The sequence below is a fragment of the Vombatus ursinus genome, unplaced genomic scaffold (genome assembly GCF_900497805.2).
Source record: "Vombatus ursinus unplaced genomic scaffold, bare-nosed wombat genome assembly UNPS02014841.1, whole genome shotgun sequence".
Taxonomy (NCBI): domain Eukaryota; kingdom Metazoa; phylum Chordata; class Mammalia; order Diprotodontia; family Vombatidae; genus Vombatus; species Vombatus ursinus.
The window spans coordinates 7,390,273-7,413,397 of NW_020954619.1; the positions used below are offsets into that span (position 1 = coordinate 7,390,273).

Genomic DNA, 23,125 nt, shown 5'->3' on the forward strand with positions numbered 1-23,125 from the left:
TCTATCTATCTATCTATCTATCTATCTATCTATCTATCTATCTATCTCTTCTAAGTCCTTTTTTTTGGCATGTTGTCTTCCCCACAAGAATGTGAGCTCCCAGGGGGCTTTTTGCTTTTCTTTTTATGCCCAGCATTTAACACAGTGCCAGGCACATAGTAAGACCTTAATAAATGCTGTTGACTGAATGACTATTGCCTATATATTCCCTCTTCCCCCAATTTGAGGAAAAGCCTCTTGTAGGAGGTGGCATTTGAATAATGTAACCTTTCTCAAGTCATGGAACATCTCTCAGGCTCAATTCTCTCACCTATAAAATGGTGATCATTAGAATACTTGGACTTCCTACTTGATAAAACTGTTGGTAGGATCAAAGAGCTTAATGTATGTGATTGTATAGTGTTACATAAAGATAAACTATTTATAATCATTATCATAATTCCATTTTCATCTTGTTTGAGATGTTATGCAGAAAATCCTGGGACACGTGACTATCCTGCTATTGTTCTTTTATCTATGATGTTCTGAGGACTATTACAAAGGGAGAAAAAAAGAAATACTTTTTGGAATAGACGGAAAGTTCCAAAGCTTGTGTTACGGAGGCTTAGGGGAAACATTTTCAGGACAATTTCGGTATCAGACTGGGATGATAGTGATGCTATGTATCTTGTTTTGTTCTTCCATGATTTTAATTTCTTTTTGTTAAAGCTCTAGATTTAGAAAATTTTCCATTCAATGTAGCTTGGAGATTATGAATATTTGTTAAGAAAAATAGATTTTCTTAATGTTTTTTATGGCTCATTGTTATGTTCTGTTGATTTTGGGCAACAGTTCTGCCTCTGATAATGGTCTGGTTCCAATATGGTTTATTTGTCAAATCTTCTTATTTGTGTATTTGTAGGGCAGGGATCTGTTTTCCATTAGCTTATGAAATGTACTGAACTTGTATAGATATAATTTTAACTACTAGGTTGTCTCTTGCTAGACATTTGACAGGTGTTAAAATTTTACAGCCTGAAGTGATGTGTTGCGTAATTTCAACTGTTTCCTGCATAATCTGCACTGATCATTAAGTCATGGCTCCTTAAGGATAAGTCGACAGTAATTTCTGGTGGCAATGAGCTGATCCTGCATTGCCATCATAAACAAGCAATTGACACCCATGTGATATCAGTCTTAACATGTACTTTCAGAACTATGAAATGGACCATAATTTATTTATAAAGCATCCTAAACACATTCAATATTAACAAAACATAGACCCAAGAAGCCTAAGGCAGCTATGGAAAGATAAGCATTTCTTTATCAAAAAGGAAGAAAAAAATCTGATAGCTAACTCAGAGTACATGACAAACAGGAAAAAAGGCTTACAGATACATTTTTGGAACAAGCAAATATTATTTCACCAAACAATAACAAAAGCTAACAAAAGGTAGTCACTTTTGGATTTGCCAAATGTAATAAAAAACGGTTTACTTCCACATGGAGCTTTATGCAACAACTAAGATCCAAGAGCAGATTCAAACACCTCACTCCCTCATTTTGAAATATTCAAATTAACTTAATACAAAGGTATTTTAAGTATTGCCTTCATCCATTGGTTCAGTTTGGTTTCCAGATCCAAACTCGAAGCTTTCAGTTTCTATATTTACTTTGATGTACATTAATTTTAGACTTATCAGGTCCAAAATGGTAGATAGAATTGGAGAAAGATTCCATGAGATGAAGGAGTTGTTTAAATGTGCTTCTCACTGGAGCCAAAAAGTCAATTCATGCATAGCTTGCTTTCATCCATGGTTCCACTGTCGCTTTAATGTGGAAGCCATACTTAGTCCCACTCAATAAACGTGATAATGGAATTAAAGCTAGGCAGAAGCAACAGGGGCTTAGACTCTGCCTACATTTTATATCAATTGTTTTTCACAGTATTATTTTGGTGGTACATTTTAAATAAAAAAGTTTTCTATGTGGACATCAAATGCTCTTATCATTCTCCATTACACTTGGGTTTAGTTCATATATTTGTAGGACATGAATAAGTTATGAGTACAGAACAGAGTCAAAAGCTTTCCAACAATATCTCAAGGCAATATACATGTAACTCTACTTTTGGGCAACTTATTGAGTAATTATCAAACTAATAATAATCAATGTACAACAATTTATTAAGCATCCACTATGTGTCAGACATTGTGTTAGGAGCTGGGGGCACAAATACAAAAAAAAATGAAACTATCACTCTTCTCAAGGAGATTATATTCTAATGTGATACAAAGAGCAATAAATTGTTCTTTATACTCTTAGACCTTTTTAGTGCTTCCTTTTTGTTCCTCAGCTATTATTTTGTTTTATTCAGTTTGTTCATTTTTTATTGATACAAGTGTGAATGATTTGTGTAAAGTACACGTGGCCCATAGCTGGCAATTGCTAAATGTCTATTGGTTGATTGACACATAATAGCTCAATATTTTGAGGAGCTATTACTGTTCTCACCTTTTGGCAGTAGATATGTGCCATTAAGGAAGGCAGGATCAGGCTTGTATCTGCAGGAAAACTAATGAAATGCTTTTGTAGTAATTCATAAGCCTTTGGGAAGTGTTTGTGCCAATAATGATTAGTCTTATTATGCCCCACCACTTATTTTCTTACTTTCTAGTTTTGAAGATAAGAGGGAGTGTCAGTCACTTTCTTGACATAATTGTTTTGTCATTTATTATATTAATGGTGTGCAAACGTTATTAAAATAATTTTAATATTAGTAATATATTAGTGATGGCTGTGGTTGTGGTGGTAGCCCAGATGTATGATTTCATTGGCATGGGATGTTCTCAATTTAAAAATTCCCTCTGTTAATGCTGAGTAGCAATTGCCCTGTAACTTATTGCTGTAGAGTTGGTTGGGGTTACTGAGAAGCTAAGTGACTTGTCCATGGTCATACAAGCAGTATGAGTCAGAAGGGAGACTTAAACTCAGATCGTCCTAATTCTGAAATTTGCCCTCTATTCATTATGACATGATATGATGATGATGCAGAGTAGGAATGCCACAAGAGGGTGATCACTCAAGGTGAATATGAAGGGACATGTTGTTAAAAAGAATTTTGAACAAGTTATTTCTCCCTGCTTTAAAAAGTTTTAGTGATACTTTTGTAAATGTTTAATGGTGACTATGAAGGGTTTATATATGGGCTATCTAGGCAGGGTACCACAGTTTTGAGTTTGGAAGGAATTGGGTATGTACTATATTGTCTTACTTGGTAATCTTATGTAATTCCCATGGGTTCAATTATCTTCTCTACACAGGTGATTCCTAGATCTGTTTATCCAGTACCTATCTCTTTCCTGAGCTCTAGTCCCACATCACCAATTGTCTATAGGCTATCTCAAACTAGATATCCCTTAGGCACCTTAAATTATAAGTCCAACAGTGAATCCATTATCTTTCCCTTTTTCCAAACTGACTGATTACTGTAGAGGGCACCTTTATCTTCCCAGTCATCCCATTCTGAAACCTTGGTTTCATCTTGGATGCCTCATTCTCATCCCATATATCAAATCCACTGCCAAAACATGGCATTTCTACCTCCACTACATCTCTTGTGTAAAACTCCTTCTCTCTATTCAAACAACCACCATTCTAGTTCAGGCCCATAAGGGCTTTTGTCTTGACTCAGTTCAAACCTTGCCATTTGAAGAGGCCTTCTTGACACCCCCCCACACCCCCCGCCTTTCTCCTTCCTTCTCCTACCCTCCAAGATGCTAGTTATTGCCTTCCTTTTACTCGGCATATATCTTAGACCTAATTATTTACAGTGCTGGGCACAGAGAAAGCACTTGGTGCACACTTGTTGACTCACTGATCTTTGGCCTGACAGAGTTACTCCCTTCGCAGCTTATTCTTGTGCTGACATTCATCTCAAATGAACTTCCGAATCTCGTCCTTTTGAGAGAATAGCTTCTTATGAGGGCACAGGGCCAATTGATCACAACTGAGTCATTAAGGGATTTAACAAGGTGTGAAGCTGACTGCTTTAGCTTGGTAAAGCCCTTGTCCAAATAATTTTCAAGTCTACCACTGTCCACTGATTTCATTGCTCTCTTGGGCACACTGTACTCTACTTATAATTCTCATTTTGCTAATTATAGTGTGAATTTTAAAATTAATTTTTAATTGTAGTGTGTGTGTGTTTGTATCTTCAGAGAGTTGCATGGGGTCACTGAGAATTTAGGTGCCTTGCCCATGGTCATACAACCAGTATGATTCAGAAAGAAGACTTAAACTCGGGTCTTCCTAATTCTGAGACCTACCCTCTATTCACTATGACAGGATGATAACGATGATGATGACGACAATGATGAGGCAAACATCAGCAAAATTAGAACTGTTCAGGACTATAACGGGGCCCTCAGCCAAGGCTGGATGTGCATTTCCCAGCAATGTTCTAGAAGGCATTCTTGGTCCATTGTGGTTTGGGTTAGATGGCCTTGGGAATATCTTTGATTCCATGACACTGTGTCACATCTCAGTTTCCTCATCTGTTAAAGTGAGGTGGGGTGTTTGGGCTCCCTTCTGTCTTTAAAATTGTCTGATCCTAAGCAAGGTTAAGTAGTTTCGCTTTCAGTTTTGTCGTAATCCTCACTCAACTCTTGAAAGGGCTCTAACTAAGTCCACTGTGTCAGTCAGTCACCATTTTGGACAGGACATCTTGGAAAGGTTTAGCTTTGCTCAAATGCCACCTTCTACATAACACCTCTTCTCCCAACTGCAAGTGTCTCCACCACCAAATAACTTCATGTTTACTTGGTGTATATTTAATAGCTTAAAGTGGCACCAACGCTTTTGGGACACCTGTTTTTTTTGGCAGTTCAGTATGCACATGTTGCCTTCCCTGAAAGAGCCCCTCCTGCCGGCATTCCTGATGCTGGCTTGTATACTCTTCTTCCTGGGAGGGATGGAAATTAAGCAATAGCAGGTGGCAGATTTTTTTTTTGAGGGGCAGGTGTTGTCTGGTATTTTAAATATGAAAATATTGATTTTTATTTTAGGCAAGGCAATCTGGGTTAAGTGACTTGCCCAGGGTCATACAACAAGTAAGTGTCAAGTGTCTGAGGCCTGATTTGAACTCATGTCCTCTTCACTCCAGGGCTGGTACTCTATCCACTGTGCTATTGATTTTTAGTTTAAGGAAAGCTTCTTAAGGAGGAGCAGGGACTCTTTCTGTTTTGTCTGTCCAGATCTATAGTAGGCACTGAATAAATCATTACTGATTCAGTGATTTCACAGAAATCCTATGTCCCTTTCAATCCCAATTTTCTCTTCACTGTGACTATAATAACTAATCATGCTGGGAGGAATAATATCATAATTTTAGAGCTAGAAGGGACCCTACTAGCCATTGAGTCCAACCCCCTCATTTTACAGATGAGGAAACCGAGACATAAGGCGGTTTAAGTGATTTGCCCAGAGTCATAGAGCTAGTAAGTATCCAAGTCATATTTTGAACTCAGATCTTTCCAACTCTAAGACCAGCATCGTATCCACTGTGCCACTTTAGGACAGAGAGATAGCCTACAAGGTTTAACTTGTTTGATTATCACAATTCCACTCCTCTAATTACAATGTTGAAATGGCCCTGAGTGCATGAATAGGGGTAGAAGCCTTGGTGGGATTTTAATCCAGTTAGAAAAACCTTGAGTATGAGCCTAGTTGATGTCATCTGGGGATATGCCTGGCTACGTGTGGGGAAGTTTGCCTTCTGAAGATTGTCCAGAGAATAATTTATTTTTTCACCCACAGCAAACTGTGAAGATTGTCTGCTGAGATGCAGAGGGTTGAGTTCTATTTTGGTGGAGGGAGAACTCCTATTAATGAAATCGGGGATCCTTGATGGATTATCAAAGTCTTCTCCATGTAGGATTGCAGGCTAGTTAAAATGACTACAGCCTATCAAGTTTTCCATGACTAGGCTTGGATTTTTTTCTCTTTTCTGCATAGAAGAATCACAAAAGCAGTTCTATGTAGTGTTAGCTTTCAGTAGGAAGCAGAGACTTACAATAATCAGAGTGGTAATAATAATAGCTAACATTTACATAGCACTTATTATGTACCAGGAATTGTGTTAAGTATTTTATAATTATTATCTCATTTGATCCTTACAACAACCCTGGGAGGTAGGTGCTATTATTATCCCCATTTTACAGATGAGGAAATTAAGTCAAACAAAGGTTAAGCGACTTGCTCAAGGTCACACAGCTAGGCAGTGTCTGAGACTGGATTTGAACTCAAGTTTTTCCTGACTCCAGGCCTGCTGCTCTATCTATTGCACCACCTAGGTGCCTAAATATGTTACAAATATGTTTCTGTTTAGCAGAACCTCAATTTATTGAATAATTTAATGGGGTGCAGTGGAAAGAACAATGAATTTATAAACATAGGATCTGAGTTCAAAGTCTGGCTCAAGCCTTACTGCTTGTGTGACCTTGGGCAAATCACTTAACTTCTCTGGTCATCAGTTTACTGATGTGGAAAATGAAGGTCTAGACTTGTAAGAAGAATTATAAGGAAGATTTATAAAGCCCTTTATAAAGCCTGGCTCTGTGAATCTGTGAACCAAACCACAATTTGAACCAAACCTCCATAGAAGGATCTTAGAACGTGAGGAAAAGAAAAGAAATGGATTTAATCCATGTTATGAGAAATCTCTAGAACACTCAGACTGATGTTGGAATTGGTTTGTCCTTGGCATTTTAATTTAGTAAGGGGAGAGCTCTGGATATTAGTACTTTAGGGAAAGTGTTAAGACTTAAGTGCTTTAAGGAGGCAGCTAGGTGGCGCAATGGATAGAGCACTGGCCCTGAAATCAGGAGGACCTGAGTTCAAATCCGGCCTCAGACCAAACACTTGACACTTAACTAGCTGTGTGACTCTGGGCAAGTCATTTAACCCCAATTGCCTAAAAAAAAAAGGCTTAAGTGCTTTAATCTCATCTTTATCAAAATCCCCAGAGTCATCTAGGTTTTGTGAAGACAAGGAAAAGGAAATCACAAGGCACTGAAAAGAGGTCATGACTGAGTCTGGTCTCCATCTTCCATCCTCTTTACCTGCTGCTAAATTTAAGGAGCATGTGAAATTGTTAACTCCTGAGAAAACTAAATCCAACAGTAAGGTTTTACTATGTGGTGATGATGGTTGGGATGGAGAGAGGAGAAAAGAGGATTTTTTTTAAAAGCATCTATTAATGTGGATGCTGTCACCAAATTGTTAACTTTTTGGAAAGTTCGGTATCTCCTTATTTAAGATATTTAAGTGAATTCTCATACTTCAGAGACGGTAATATAATTGTCAGGTAGGGTTCATTTTTGTCATTTCTTTTTAGATACATAGTAGAACCTGTGTGTCTCAGACAGTGATTCACTTAACTTAAAATAATCTCCCCATTAAAAATGTACATATATACACACATATATTTATATACATTGATAAATATATGTGTGTGTGTATATATATGTGTGTATACATATATGTGTGTATATATATATATCCTACTCTCTTAGATGTATGAATGCAAACCAGCAAATGGAAATACATTCTCTAATGTCAATTACTTCTATCAGTATTACATCATCTGGTCACAGGAGGTTAAGCAGCTAGAAAAATTCTATTTTCTCCATGCAACATGGATAAGAATAGCTGATTTGGAGTATTGATGAAATAGAACTACTGTAAATTAGATGTTCCTCTCCCTCTCCCTTTCTCTCTGCCTTTTCATCTCTTAGACATTATTCTAGTCAGGTTAAAATAATAATACTACATTATTAAATTTGGAGATAAAAGAGATTTAATTTAGCAATCTTCCATTGAAATTTTGAGGGGTTATTTTTTAAAGTGAATGTGTCAAAACATAAAAAATGATTCTCTTTAGGGTGATAAAAAGTAGCCTGACACTGGGGTGTTGTTGGTGAAGCTGTGAATTGGTGCCACCTTTTGGGCTATTGAAAACAAGAGCTATAAAGCCACTCAAATCCTCTGACCTAGCAATCCCATTATAAGGATGTTACCGACAGGTAAAAAAATCCCACAACTGAACAAAACCAAATGTCTATAGTAAAATTATTTGTAATAGCAAACAAAACAAAAACAAAAATGCAAATGACCTGTGTGCCCAATGAATAGGGAAGGGCTCAATAAATTGTGATATCTAAATGTAACATTATGCCATACCAAACTATAAATATAAACAATATGAAGAAATATGTGAAGACTTATATGAAGTGACACAGAGCAAAGAAAGCAGAATTATAGCAAAAAATGTAAGAACAATAATGATGAAAATAAAATTTGGAAAAAATACACAGAAGGAAAAAAAATTCAGAGGGAGAAATGGAAATACTCAGAGTGCTTTCTTAATATTCTATTAATGTTTATATTAGCTGGATGAAGCATTTATGAAGCACATTCTTGGTCCCAAGCATTGTGTGATGCAAGGCTCGAATATATAAAGGGTCTGCAATTTTGGCAGTATAGAAATTATTTCCCCAAATAGATTTTTACCCAACTCTGACCTGGTAGATAAAACCTAGAGAGATATCTGAGGCACATAGAGATTAAGTGACTTGCCCAAGGTAATACATACATAAATGTCTAAGACAAAATTTGAATTTAAGTTATAATGATTATAAGCCCAACCTTCTACTATGCCGTAATGTCTCTAAAGTTAATATAGGGATAGGAACTAGAACTGTGATTTTATTGATGTAGGGAACTCCCAGATGAGGAAGTTTCCTGTGTCAAGGCATTATCACATCTCCTTTGTAACTTAAAGTCTTAAAGAGCATTTAAAAGATGAATGACTTGCCCAGGGTCACAGAGATAATATGTGTCAGAGCCAGGATTTGGACCCAGCTCTTTCTGTCTCTGAGATCATATTCACTGTTATATTGCCTCTATTGTGTTAATATACACTATATATAAATATATATGCTTACAGTTTTATGTGTGATCATTCAACATTTTTCCTTTTGTGTTTGAATGTTAATTTTTGGTGACAGTCGCTAAGTTTAGAACAAATAATTTTGGGGGTGGGGAGGGGAGAAGGAACTATTATTTACTCAAACATCCTTAACTGGTATTTAATGATATTTGAGAGATTTTGATCATACTTATGCATCCCTCAAAACATGATATGAATCATTGGGCTCAAATAACAGTGTGAGCCATGGCCCCAGCAGTAGCCTTTATCACTATTACTTTCTTGTTCAGGATTTATTCTGCGTAAAAAAATCAAAGATACACCACTCAGTCCTTCAAAGTACTTGGAATGTTGGGGATGAGGAAAGTTTTACAGAACATGAAAAGGATGCAGCTCCTGTCCTCAAAAAGTTTAAAGTCTAAATGAGTTGTACAGAATAATGGGCCTAAGAGTATCCACATAAATTTAACTAAATTATTCCTATGTTTAGGCTCATATAATATTTGTAAATAGGTAAAGCAAAGAGGGTAGAGACCTTTATGACAGAGAGTCAGTTTAGAACTTCACTCCAACTTTTTACAGAAGCAAAAAACTAGAAACAAAGTGGATGTCCATCAATTGGGGAATGGGGAAATGCATTGTGGCATATGAATGAAATGGAATATTAATACACAATAAGAAACAAGGAGTGTAAGGTTTTTAAAAAAATGGGAGGACATGGTAAACTGATACAGAAATAAGTATGTACAGTGACATAAATAAAAACAACACTAAGAGGCAACCAAATACAGATTATTTTGAACTTAATTAAATTAAATTAGTTATTTTGAAATTAAATTGAACTAAACAATGTCAGTCCTAGAGAATAAATTATGAAATTATACTTTCCTCTTCATGTTAGAAGGTTCATGGGTGCAAAATATTGCATTATGAGGTGAGGTGGTTTCATTGGTCAGTTTTTACTTAATTGTTTTTCTTTGTTACAAGAGGGCTCAGTAGTGTGCATGGGTAGTGTAGTTTGGGGAATGACTATGTTATAAATAAAAAAAAAGAACTTCCCTCTATGTTCTGATTCAGCAGAGCAAGTTGGGCAAGAATTCTAGCTTCTCATTGTATTTTACAGTTAGAAAGAGCTTTTAGCACATTATTTCATTAGCTTCTCAAAGTATCCTTGTAAGGTGGTTGGTTGGTGAGTTTTGTCTAGTCTAGACGCGTGACTTTATCAGTGTAAGGAACTCCTGGTGGGTAATCTCTCTACCAACATAGATTGACAATGATTCTAAAATTTATAATCTTAGTGGGTTGTCTGTACTACTAAAAATCAAGTGACTTATTCAAGGACATATAGCTAGTATTTATCAGAGGTTAATCTTGAACCCTGGTCTTCTTAACCCTGAGGACAATTCTCTTTCCTTTATTCCTTATGGCCTATCTGCAAGATTTCCCATTTTACAGAAAAGGCAAAATTATAGACTCTCATGCTTCCCCTGCCCCCTTTCTTTGCAGACTTTTATCCTTGTCCTTGTCTCTTATAAACAGCTCAAAGTTGACATAGTGCCAAGTCCTATTTCAGTCCATTTGCCTTCAGAGGAAGGGCTCAGCAGCTACAAGATTGGTGGCTCTAATGTCTGCATGCTCCCAAAGCTGAAGAGATAAGACCAATAAAGAACCCCCACATTTCCCAGCAAAGGGTAGCTTTTACTTACATAATTTGCAGCAAGATCTGGATGGAGATAGTCAATTCCTGTAAGAAGGGAACAAAAGCACAGAAATCAGAGGTTAATGCCTTCAGAATGTGTTCCTAGCATCACTGCACTAGCTATTGCCTCTGATTTTCTTCCCTACACCACCCACCTCCTTGACCCCACCACATGCACTGCAAATTATTGTGAAGATTGCAAGTCAGACTGATGCCATGTTAGCTACCTGCCTCAAAGGTTTCCCATTACTGTCTTAAGATGAGATGTACTGGCAAATAAGCATCAGTGTCAGTCAGGAGAGACATGCTAGATGAATATGTCCCAATATAGTTGGGGCTAAAGGGTTGGAATTCATAACACAGATGTTAGAATTTATGACCAATGATTCATTAAAACCCCTTCCTGGGACAGAGGTGTAGAAATTCTTACATTTTACATTTAACTTAAATTTACATACAATTTAAATTTTTAAGTCTCTTACAAATTCATACATTTTCATTGCAGCCTTCAATATTACAGTCATGGATGAGATCATCTTGTCAGAATAGGAAGGTAGTGTTGATGTAAACAAGATATATACATAGAAACAGCCAGAATTAGGAACATATCTTTATGTATAACCAGTGAGCACCAACCTATGTTTCAATCCTAATCCAGGTTACTCCTAGTTGGTATATTCAAAGATACTTGAGGGGGTGGGGTCAGGGCCAGGTAGATGTGGGGGTGGGGGAAGGACACACCTTATTACAGATGAGTGCATTTGTGAAAAGCACCACCCAAATATAAAACAGCCTAAACTCCAATGTTCAAGAACAATTTCAGCTGGCCTAAACCCCTGACAGAGCTGACCAGCTTCTGGATAGACCTCACATATTCTGTGGCATGTCCAAGAATTGTCACGGTGGATCAAGTGTGGCTATATGTCACAAGCCTGCATATGTTCTGACTGTATCTTTTGTTTCAGCATCAAAAAATTAGCGATGTTTGCTGTAAGCCTGAGCTTAAGACCAAGTGGACCACTGCAAGCTTTGTGGGGGTGGAAACTTTGAGGGAGTTGGAGTGGGAGTGGGGAGAGGTGTATAATTACTGCTTAAAAGAGGAGGTTCCTGGGGGCAGAGAGGGAGAGAAGGAATTTAGAACTCAGAAATTTTAAAATGAATTTAAAACGTTGTTTTTTATAGATAATTGGGGAAAAGTAAAATACTCTATGATAAAAAAACAAATCAAAACAAAACAAAATAAAATGTGATCCTCTCCTCCCCCAAAGAGGGTTCCTTGTAATGTCCAGGAGAAGAGGGTCACACAGGAAAGTGCCTTGTGGTCTCTAACAGAAGTTCAGTTTTGAGCATGTGATACTAGTAGCAACTAGGTAGAACAGGAGAGAGAACCCTGGAGGTGGAATCGGGAAGAGGGGGAAGATTAGATGCACATAGTTCTCATCTATTGGATTATGAACTCCTTGAAAGCAGGGGACTGTTTTTTGCCTTTCTTTGTATTTCCAGTGCTTAGCACAGCACCTGATACATAGTGAGTGCTTAATAAATGCTTGTTGACTGATTGACTAATTGAAGTACATTGAAAAAATCTGTTATTATATATAATGCTCCATACCTGTGGAAAGGTATGGGCTGGGAGTCAGGAAGACCTGAGTTCAAATCTGACCTCAGACATTTACTGGCTGTGTGACCCTGGGTAAGTAACTTAACCTTTGCCTGTCTGAGTTTCCTCACTTTAAAATGGAGATAAAAATAAGCATTTACCTCCCCAGAGTTATTATGAAGATTAAAGGAAATTGTATTTGTAAAGCACTTAGTACCATGGCCAGCGCCTAGTACCATGGCCAGCACCTAGTAAGTGTGTAATAAATCCATCCAACCTTTCTTCCTTCCTTCCTTTCTCCTTTCCTTTCCTTCCTTCCTCCTTTCTTTCTTTCCTTCCTTCCTTGCTCCTTTCCTTCTTTTCTTCCTTCCTTCCTTCCTTCCTTCATTCTTCCTTCCTCCCTTCGTCTTTTCCTTCCATCCTTCCTTCCTCCCTTCCTCCCTCTATTATTATCTTTTGTGGTAAAACTTCCTCTTATGAGTGTGTCTTTTGATTCAGATAATCAGTTGTTACATTATTCATTCAGCTAGAGACTGCCTGGCATAGCAGATAGATAGCTGGCCACATTAGTTTCCACGCCTGCCTCTCACATATAATGACTGTGGTCACAGGTGAGTGCCTTGACATCTCAGAGGCTCAGGTAATTCTCTGAGACTATAAGGTGCTGAATGGTTATTGATTTGCTTTAGTAGGAGTTTTTTTGGGGAGTTCTCTATAATGATGGTTAGGATAAAGACAACAACAACAATAACAACTCTTCTTACTCATTTATCAATTCTTGGTATGTACATGTCTGTGAGAACTTCTCGGCAAGTCACTTAATCTCTGTATGCCTCAGACAATTCCCTAGGAATTATCTCCCATATCATAGGCTCATTCAGAACTTCATTGGTAGAAGGCATTCTCATACCAGAAGTTCCCACAAATGACAAAATCACAGATTCTTCTAGTATTTGCAGATCATACATATCAATGTATCTATAATTTGAAAGACCATAAATCCATACATAAACAACCATGTTTTCATTTGTAAACTGATGATATGGGGTATCATGATATGGTGGGTAAAACTCTGGACTTGGAGTAATGAACCTTTGAATCCTGCCTCAGACCCTTATTAGCTGTTTGACTTGGGCAATCACTCAACTGTTTTGGGCTTCGGTTTCTCATCTAAGATGGAGGGGGTTGAACTTTGATGTATAAGGTCCCTTCTAGATTTTCTGTCAGTGATTTAGATTGCCATAGAATCTAATTCACTCAAAATTCCTCAAGGGCCCAGGTTGCCCTGTTGTACCTGCTAAAGGCCCTGCCACTATAATCACTTGGTGGGAGGGTTGCCAGGGAGATCTGTGGTACTATTCATAGTTAAACTTTTAATAACCTAGGGTTTAGAATTGTCACATGTCCATGTCTTAGCCAAGGAAAAACAAGGCCCATGGAGTATATAAACTGGCTAATAGCAAGGAGGGCGAGGCCTTCTTCAGCTAATCTGTTGTATCTCTTGAGAACACAGAGGCAGTGAGCTCAGAAGATGTGGCCTTCCCATCTAAGAGAGAGACTAAAAGCTCTTGAGGGGAATAAGAATGTTAATGGTGAAGCACCTAACAAAAGCAGAGTTCTACTTAGTGGATGGAGCCAATTGGGTAAGTCTGAAGACTTGAGGGGAAAAAAAGGCCTAACTGGGGTTTTAGACATTTTTTTTCCATAAAAGAGCAACTTCTTTCCCAGGGTGTCATGCTTATTGCTACAATGCCTCTGCCTGAAGCTCTCTCTGACTCAGTGGCTGACCTGCCCTTGTCTTGAACATTGACCTTCTGATTTTGACTTCCCCAGGTGCCAGGGAGCCATCCCAACTCCAGTCCCTCATGAGCATCCCTGACATTAACCACCTATCCCATGACTCCTCTCACTCTTGTGACCATCACAAAATCACAGAACTAAAGAATTTCAGCAATGGAAGGAACTGCAGAGGCTGCTTAGCCCCCAACTCGTTGCTGAGGAAGAATCCTCTTTACTACAATGGCAAGTGTCCAGCTTCAGTTTGAACCATCAGGCAGCTCATTGAGCTTTGAGATAGTTCTAATTTCTAGGAATTGTTTTCCTTACTGGAAACAAAATGTTCCTCTAATCAACCTCTACCCATTGCTCCTACTTCTGCCTTCTGGGACCAAGCAGAACAAGACCAGTCCCTCTTTAGGAAGACAACCCTTCAAATACTGGCTGTCCTTATGAAGCTTCTCTTCTTGTCTCCAGGCTATACATTCCCAATTCCTTCAGCCAATCTTCATAGAGCATGCTGGTTTCCCTACTCTGGATGTCTTCTGGCTTATCTGTGCCTATCTTAAAATATGGCACCTAGAAATTAACATGATGATACTCCAGATAAGATCTAAGGCAGGAATATGACTTTACTTACTTTAATCTATATCTTAACTGGAACTTAACTGCCTGCCTTGGGGTGATGGTCAGGCTCTCAGAGGGAGTTCTTGAGACCATATGGCATCCTTACATTGAAAGTGCTGAAGGTGTTACAAGTGGAGATTGTGCTAAAACCTCAAAGTCAGGATGATGGAGCAAGTGGTCTACCTGTAGATTATGCAATTCTGGGCATCAGAAAGTATAGCTTCCTTTTATTGTTGTCCAGTCATTCTTTCATTCATGTCTGACTCTTCATGATCCCATTTGGTATTTCTTTGGCAAAGATACCGAAGTGGTTTGCTATTTCCTTCTCCATTTCATTTTACAGATGAGGAAACTGAAGTTAAAAGGGTTAAGTGACTTGCCCAGGGTCACACAGCTAGTAAGTGTCTGAGGCTGAATTTGAACTCAAGAAGATGAGTCTTCCTGACTCCAGGCCTGGCACTCCATCCACTGTACCACCTAGCTGCCCATAGCCTCCTAATTATGTTAAATTAATATTAGTTTGAGAAATTAATATATTTGCTATTTAAAATGTGATCTAGACTAGCACCCTATAGTCATGGAGGGTAGGAGAGATGGGGCAAAACAATCTAAGAGTGTGCTGGATGGCAAGAGGAAGTTAGAAAGTGATTTTAAAAGTGATTACAATTTTGCCATACATATCCTATAAAATGGGTGATTTCCATGAAGATAACCAGGCATTCACAAAAAAGCTTATAGATGATAAGAGTTTAGAGACAGTAATTTTTTGTAGGTTTAATGATCTAATTTAATTCATCCATAGCATCCATTAAACACCTACTATGTGCTTAATAGGCTATCTAAGTACTTACTATGTGTTATGAAACTCTGCACTATGTTAGGTACTTGGAGTGAAAAGAAAAAAATTAAATAGGCCCTGTGCTCACAGAGTTTACATTTCAGTGGGAGTAGACATGGGGATGGGCATAGAATTTATAGATAATTTGAAAGAAAGCAGGAGAAAGAGCAACTGAGGGATGAAGTCAGAGAAAGCATTAGGAAGGAATTGGTGCCTGGGCTGAGCTTTGGAGGAGATATAGGCTCAGAGAGGTCAAATTGAAAATGGAGCTCAGATTAAGCATAGGTGCTTAGAGACTAGCTCAGTCTCCAAATCTGTATTCATCATATTCCTGATATGATATCTAGTCAACAGAGCGGCTGGAGGGCATTATTTTACTGCCTATGAATGCAGATACATAGTATTTATTTTCCACATCAGTGGAATTCCCTTTCTTTCTTGGGCTGTAGGGGCAGGCAGGGATGTCCACTTGATGATAAGTGGCTGCTGGACATCTGGTCATCCCAATGCCTTGAAGGCCAAATTATCCTATATATGATGTTCAGTATGTTCGTCTCATCATCCTCTAATGGAAGTCTACCTTCCAATACATTCTCCTCTCCTCTGCAGGCTCTATGATCCTCTAGCCTACTCTGGTTGACTTACTGTTCCTCATATAGTATACTATATCTCCCACTTCTTGCCTTTGCTTTTATTGTCTCCCTGAAGACATGTCTGGAATGTTCTGCCCCCCTCATTTCAATCTTCTACTTTCCTGTTTTTCTTTAGGATTTAGCTAAAATCTCACCTTCTGCAGATCTTTCCCATTGCCCTCTCCTACTAGCACCTTCACTGGGATACTACCTTCCATCCATCCTGAATATATATCGTGTATGTATATAGTTAATTGCTTATGGTCTCCTCTGTTAGATTGTAAGCTCCTTGAAGACAAGACCTGTTTTTGCCTTTTTTTGTCTTTCTAGTGCTTAGGATAGTGCCTGGTAGCTTGGCACCACAGTAGGTACTTAATTAAACTGTTGATTAATCAAGTCTTAGCTTTGAGAGAATCACAACAGAGCAATACCATGGAAAGAGCAATGGACTTGGAGTCAAGATGCTTGGGTATGAATCTCAACTCTGATACTTCTTACCTATGCAACCATGGGCAAATTATAATAGAGGGAGGGATTAGATGAGTTCTCAGGTCCCTCACAACTCTAAATGATATGGTTCAGGAGGATCTTGGAATTTCTTCTTAAAATTTTTATTTGAGGTCTCATCCTTTGTGTTGCATACATCCTTTCCATTTCAGATACCACAAAGCAATATAAGAAATAAAAACAAGCAGTAAGTTGTCTTAACTGAATTTCTCTCCTTCTACCCCACAGGACCTCCTCTCCCCTCTTCCTCTTCATGCAGAGTGCCCAGTTTCTCAATGACTAACAAATCTGAATATAAATGGAGACAGCATGTTACCATAGAAAAAAAGCACCGACTCTAGACAGTATTAGGACTTGAGTTAAAATCAGTACTGTGCTGGTAAATGTTTAATAACCAGCTCTCTGGAAAACAAATGTATGGAGGACACTTTCTTAAGTCTAGACAATCAACCAAACAATGAATCAAGCCCATATTTGCAGCATTTGCTGATTTCTGAGGTATAATTGCTCACAATGAAAATTTCACAATCAACTTTTGTGAACTTGTGCAAGCTGGGGCCAGCAGACTTCTGATTAGAATTCTACCTCTGATATTAACTACTTGTGTGACCTTGGACAAAGCTCTATGCTCAAATGTCACTGTCCTTCCTGGTCTCAGTTTTCCTCATGTATAAAATGAGGGGATTGAATTAGAAGGCCCCTGAGATCCCCTGTAGCTCTATAAATATGATAATATGGTCAAAAAAGGAAGAGTTACCCATCAGTTCTTCAGGGAAAGAGGGAGGGGTGATGTGGGCCTTAATCCAGGCCCTTTAAACAAAGGATACTAAAATATGCATAGGCAGGGCTACTGGAGGCAATAGTTCCATTTTCAGCTCACTTTCTGTATTCAGCAACCAAAGAATGGGGCAGGGCAGGACAAGAGTTGTGTTGTGGGAGGCCTCCATCACTTGATTGTCTATACAAGATTTGTTTAAAACCAGCATTCGGTTGTCAACAACCGATATATTGCAACGCTCACCCCCGCTTGGAAAAGGTTTCCATGCTAAAGCACTGGGGGAACATGAAATAGTTGAGTAGGTTCAAACATCAACACGTACCCTCCTCTCTGCCTTTATTTCTCTTTCTAATTTTCAAAGACCTCAGCCACCAGAGAAATCTCTTTTATCCACTTCAAAATGTATCACTCATCAGATAACATGGCAACATTGTTTTCAGGTTTTGACACTTAATGGACTCTTCAAAGAAAAATTAGGCTTTAAACTGGATGACTTATTTGGCTTCCACAGCAATATGGTTTCAAAGGCTTCCTTTAGAGAACACAGTGTTCTTTGTGCATCTCCAGAAAGAATACAAATCATTATTTCATTTCTGAATGTCCTTCATATGTAAATCAACCAAGGAAAAACAATGAAGCCAATTTCTGGAGAATTCAGGCAAATAACAAATAGTAGGGAATTTTCTCCAAAGCTTTAACTCCAGGAAATCAGGGTAAGCAGACCTGCAAAGTTTACATGGGCTTCCAAGGTAACTGGCACCACAGAAGGGGCCACTCTGGCTTGGAGAGCCTTGCTCCAGGCAGTATATGTGAAGTATTCAAAGCTTTTAGTTGTGTTATATCACTTTCAGATAGGCTAAGAGCAGTGGCCCAAAGTGAAATTAAACCATTGTTTGGAGACAGACAGCTAGTCTGTTAGGACTGTGTCTATAAATGTCAGTTGGATATGCAGACTTAAGCCTCTTCTTAGAGATGTTGGAAGTAGTAACTAAAAATCAAATAGCACATCTTCAACAGGGAAAGAGTTCATAAATTAATGAATTGTGGCTCTGTTATGACTGTAGTTTTGGTTTTTTGGGGGGGGCTTTGTGTTTTTGTATGTTTGTGTAAGACCAAACCAGAAAAAAAAATGATTTGAGAGGTAGAGGAACAAATCCATAGGCTCTTGGGAACCATAAGCCCATGGTTCAGTAGAAAGAGCTTTGAACTAGTAGTCAAAGGACTTTAGTTCAAATCTTAGTTCTGCCTCGTGGTACTTGTATGACCATAGATGGGTCATGTAACCTCTTTACACCTCAGTTTCTTTATCTGTAAAATGATGGGGTAGGATTAGATAGCCTCCATGGTGCTTTCCATCCCTAGATCTATGATCTTATGAAAACAAGCCTATTTTTCTACCATTCAACTCTGGAGAATCTTAGGATTAAGCTTGTTTCTGTTCTCATGCAAAACTAACATACTGTAGCCCATTCTAGATATGACTATACACACATATCATACATACACACATGATATAGTATGACAGCAGTAAGAAAAAAAGAGCCCTTAACAATCTGAGTTATTTCTTGGGGGAAATACCAATTTTTACATCACCTCTCACATCCAAATAGTCCTATTTATTCTACTTTAGTAACTTCTGACTCTTCATCTCTTCCCACCCCCCCCCCCCTCGCCTCCCCGGCTATTACCCTTATATAGGTTCTCATTACTACTATCTGGACCATTGCCATAGTCTCCTAACAGCTATAATGTCTGATTTTAGTGGTTATAAGAAAACTAAAATGTGTTTAAATTTGATGTCTTGAATTTTATTTCAGTGACCCAGGGGGAACAAAAACTTATAGCTGATATACATAATCAAATCATAAGATAGTAATTGACTAGTTAATCTAACTTAACCATCTATCACAATATAAACACAATTATAACTCACAATTTTGCTATTGTTCTTGCCCTTCTTGGGACATTGATCTATATATATGTGCTATATATTCTATGCATTATGCATTTAATAATATGATGCATAGCACTGTGAGGGCAGCGATCCTAACACATTTCTTTATATCCTCAATATTAGCACAGTGTTCTGAAAACAGTAGGTACTCAATGGATGTATTATTATTACTTGTGGAATTACCAAACTGAAGAGTTGGAAGGGAGTGGAGAGTAATTTAAAACAAGCCTTATTTGAACAAGAATCCCCTCTATGACACCATCCAATCTTTGCTTGACATGCTTAAGTAGAAGGGAACCCACTGCCACCAGAAGCAGCCCATTCTGATGCTTGGATAGCTCTAATGGTTGGGAAGGTTTTCCTGACTCTAACTGAAATTTGCCTCTTTGCAACTTTCACCCATTGTTCCTAGGTCTATGTTCTGAGGTAGAACAAAATGAATCCCTCTTCGTTATGAGAAACCTTCAAATGCCTGAAGTTAGCTGTTATATACTCTTAAGTGTCTAGACTTACTTATCCCTCCTCTAGGCTATATGTTTCCAGTATCTTCAACTTAGTGAATGGTCTTGGGACACACACAGAGAGGTCAGGGTCAAGTGACTTGCCCACTATCACAATTGTATATGTCATAGCCAGGCCTTGAATTTAGGTCTGCCTGATTCTGAGGTTGTCCTTTGTGCATTATACCAGATTGTCCTTCTAAATTCTCAGATGGCATGAACATGAGGCCCTCCACCATCCTGTTACTCTCCTCTGAATGATCTGCAGTTTATCAATATCCCTTCTAAAATGTGGAGCCCAGAACTGAACACAATACTTTATGTAAGGGCTGACTGGGGCAGGGTACAGTTGGATCTCCTATTCACCAGCCCTTAACATCTGCCTCCCCTGCTCCTGTTACTGGGCTGTTGAATTGTAAAGTCATTTAACCATGTTGACTGCATCCACTATAAATTGATGTCATCTGATTTCAATGAGACCCTCTCTGTCACGAGGAAATCTGTTTACTCTTTCTTCTGTAATTGATTCTGTAATGCAGTTTTGCTTTTCCTACAGTGGTTATTCCAAGTCTTCTCCTTAAGTTTCCCATACCTTCTCTCTGTTATCCTCTCCACTTAAAAATTCACCTCAGAGAAAAGACATTTGCTGTAACTTCCTCTTCTTCCTTTCTATACCCCTGTTCTATAGATCAAAACCCTTTGTCATTGTCCCCCTTTCTGTCCTATGTCACTCCAGTCTCTGATGAAATGGTAATTCTTTTCTTCATCAATGTCAGATCTTCTTGTGCCCTTTATCCCATTTCCTCCCTTCCCTTTCAGCAGATTTCCTTTCTTTCCACAATCATTCCGCTCTCTATTTTTCAAGTTCCTTCTATTTACTCTTTCCCTGCTGCCTAGGAATACGCCTAGTTCTCCTCTATCTTAAAAAAAGTTCACTTGTTCCTATTATGCTTTCAAGTCCCTATGTCTCATCTCCCTTACACAGCAAAATTCCAGAAAAAAACTATCTATAATCATTGTCTCCACTTCCTTTCATTTCAATCTATTTCCAATCCTTTTAGTATGGCTTCCATCATCATCATCATCATCATCATCATCATCATCATCATTATCATCATCATCATCATTATCTTCTTCTTTTTCATCATCGTCATCATCACCACAGTTAACATTTATATAGTGCCTTAATATTTGCAAAGTGCTTTATCTTAACTCATTTTATCCTTACAACAACCCTGTGCTATTATTATCCCCATTTTATAGATGAAGTAACAGACTGAGAAAAGTTAAGGGATTTGCCCGGGGTCACATAGCTATTAAGTGTCTGAGGCCGCATTTCCATGTGGATTTTTCTAACTCCAGGTCCAACACTTCAAATAGTATATCACTTGGCTGCCTCATCACTCATCTGGAACTTCACTCTCTAGAGTTACTAGCAATCTATTAATTACCAAATTCAATGACCTTTAACTGTTCCTATCCTTATTGTCTCTGCAGCGTTTGATGCTGTCCACCCCCTTCTTCTCCTAGATACTCTCTGTTCTGGGTTTTCATGACACTGCTCTCTCTTGGTTCTTCCTATCTGTCTGGCTACTCTTTCTGAGTGTCCTTTGGTGGACGTGTTCTGTCACCAACCATGAATATAACCCGAGGCTCTTTTCCCTTGTTTCCCTACATTCTTTTTCTTAGCGATTGTATCAAATTCCATGGATTTGATTATCCTCTCTATGCAAATGACTCCTAGAACAATACATCTAGTTTTCATCTCTCCTTGCTCTAGGCCTGTGTTAGCAGTAGTTTATTGCAAATTTTCCATTCGATGTCCCCTAGATACCTTCAACTCTAAATATCCCAAACCAAATTTGTCTTTTCTCCCAAACCCACTGCTCTTCTGTAATTCTCTATTTCATTTAAAGGCACCACCACTCTTGTAGTCACACAAGTTCACAAACTAGGAGTTGTCCTGGACTCTTAATTCTCCTTCATTTTGGGGAAAGTACCAGGCTGGCCAACATTAATTTCCCTCCAGGCTGTGCTTTTGACTTTCTGGACTTCAATACCATGCCTTAGTCACAGTTTTACCTCAAACCTCCTTAGCACCTGGGGTATCTCTGCTCTGGAGTATTCATTCTCCCCTGCTATTCTCTCATCCTGGAACAACCCTCCGTCATGCCAGCTCCTTTCTTCCATTGGTTAGTTCCTTGTAGGGCCTCCATTTTTGGGAAGGGACCCAGGCCAGTCAACCTTTCTTCATCTCCCAGAGGAGCTTCTGACTTTTTGGACTTCAATACCACGTCCCAGAATGGTTACCTTTAGCTCTTTCCTCTGTCCTTTCTGTTTTCAGCTCCAATTTGTATATTGTCTTCCCCCTTTACAATGTAAGCTCCTCGAGGGCAGGGACTGTCTTTCTTTTGGTTTGTATTTGTAACCCTAGCATTTGGTGCCTAGGAGTAAACTAGGTGCCCACACAATAAACACTTATTGCTTGCCTGACTACTCCATCCAACACTTTCAAATACAGTAAAGAGGTCAGGAAGGATGTGGACTAAGACAAGGTCATTAGATTTGTCAATGAAAAGAGCAGTTGTTTATCTGTTTTCAAAGTAAGCTTAAGCATTATCTTCTATGTAATGTTTTTCTTGATCCCTCTAGTTATTTGAAATTACTTTGTATATATTTCATATTTATATATATGTGCACTTTTTACCCCGATAGAACGTAAGCTCCCTGAGAATGGGGGCTGTTTCATTTTTTTCATTCTTTTTCTCTTCTACCTGCCCCAGCAACCGTCATGGTACCTGGTATAGTTTAGGTACTTCATAAATGCTAGTTGATTGATTGGCTATTGATTCTATAGTCCTGAGTGCTGTACATCTCTTTATGTAGCTATAGAGAAGGCTGTCCCCTATATGTAACATGAGGATGTCATTGTGTGGCTCATAGGGAGACAGAATAGACATCTCTAGCCTCTTTTCCAACCTTTCTCTAGAGAGACTTTATTCTCTGCCAGGAAGTGAAACAGGAAGTTGGAGCCAGAGGCTGACCACTCTGCTCTCTTCAGAGAGAAAATTATATTATATATAATTTTATCTATCTGCTCCATTCAATATTGTTAGTCTAGGGGATATGATTTTCAAGTTCAAGCTAAACTTCTGATTGCTATTTCTTAATGGGAAATGAGGGCTCTATATGCATAGGAGTATACGTAGTATATATAGGAGAATATATACCAAACAATATAGATTG

General features: G+C 38.4%; 1 protein-coding gene across 1 annotated transcript in view; it reads right to left on the bottom strand.

Moving 5' to 3' along the window:
- Positions 1-23,125, bottom strand: part of PCSK2 (proprotein convertase subtilisin/kexin type 2) — a 311,848-nt gene that overhangs the window by 131,022 nt on the left and 157,701 nt on the right. Inside the window, exon 5 of the mRNA XM_027840365.1 lies at positions 10,675-10,712. Coding sequence (XP_027696166.1) covers positions 10,675-10,712 — 38 coding nt within the window. The remainder of the gene's footprint in view (positions 1-10,674; positions 10,713-23,125) is intronic.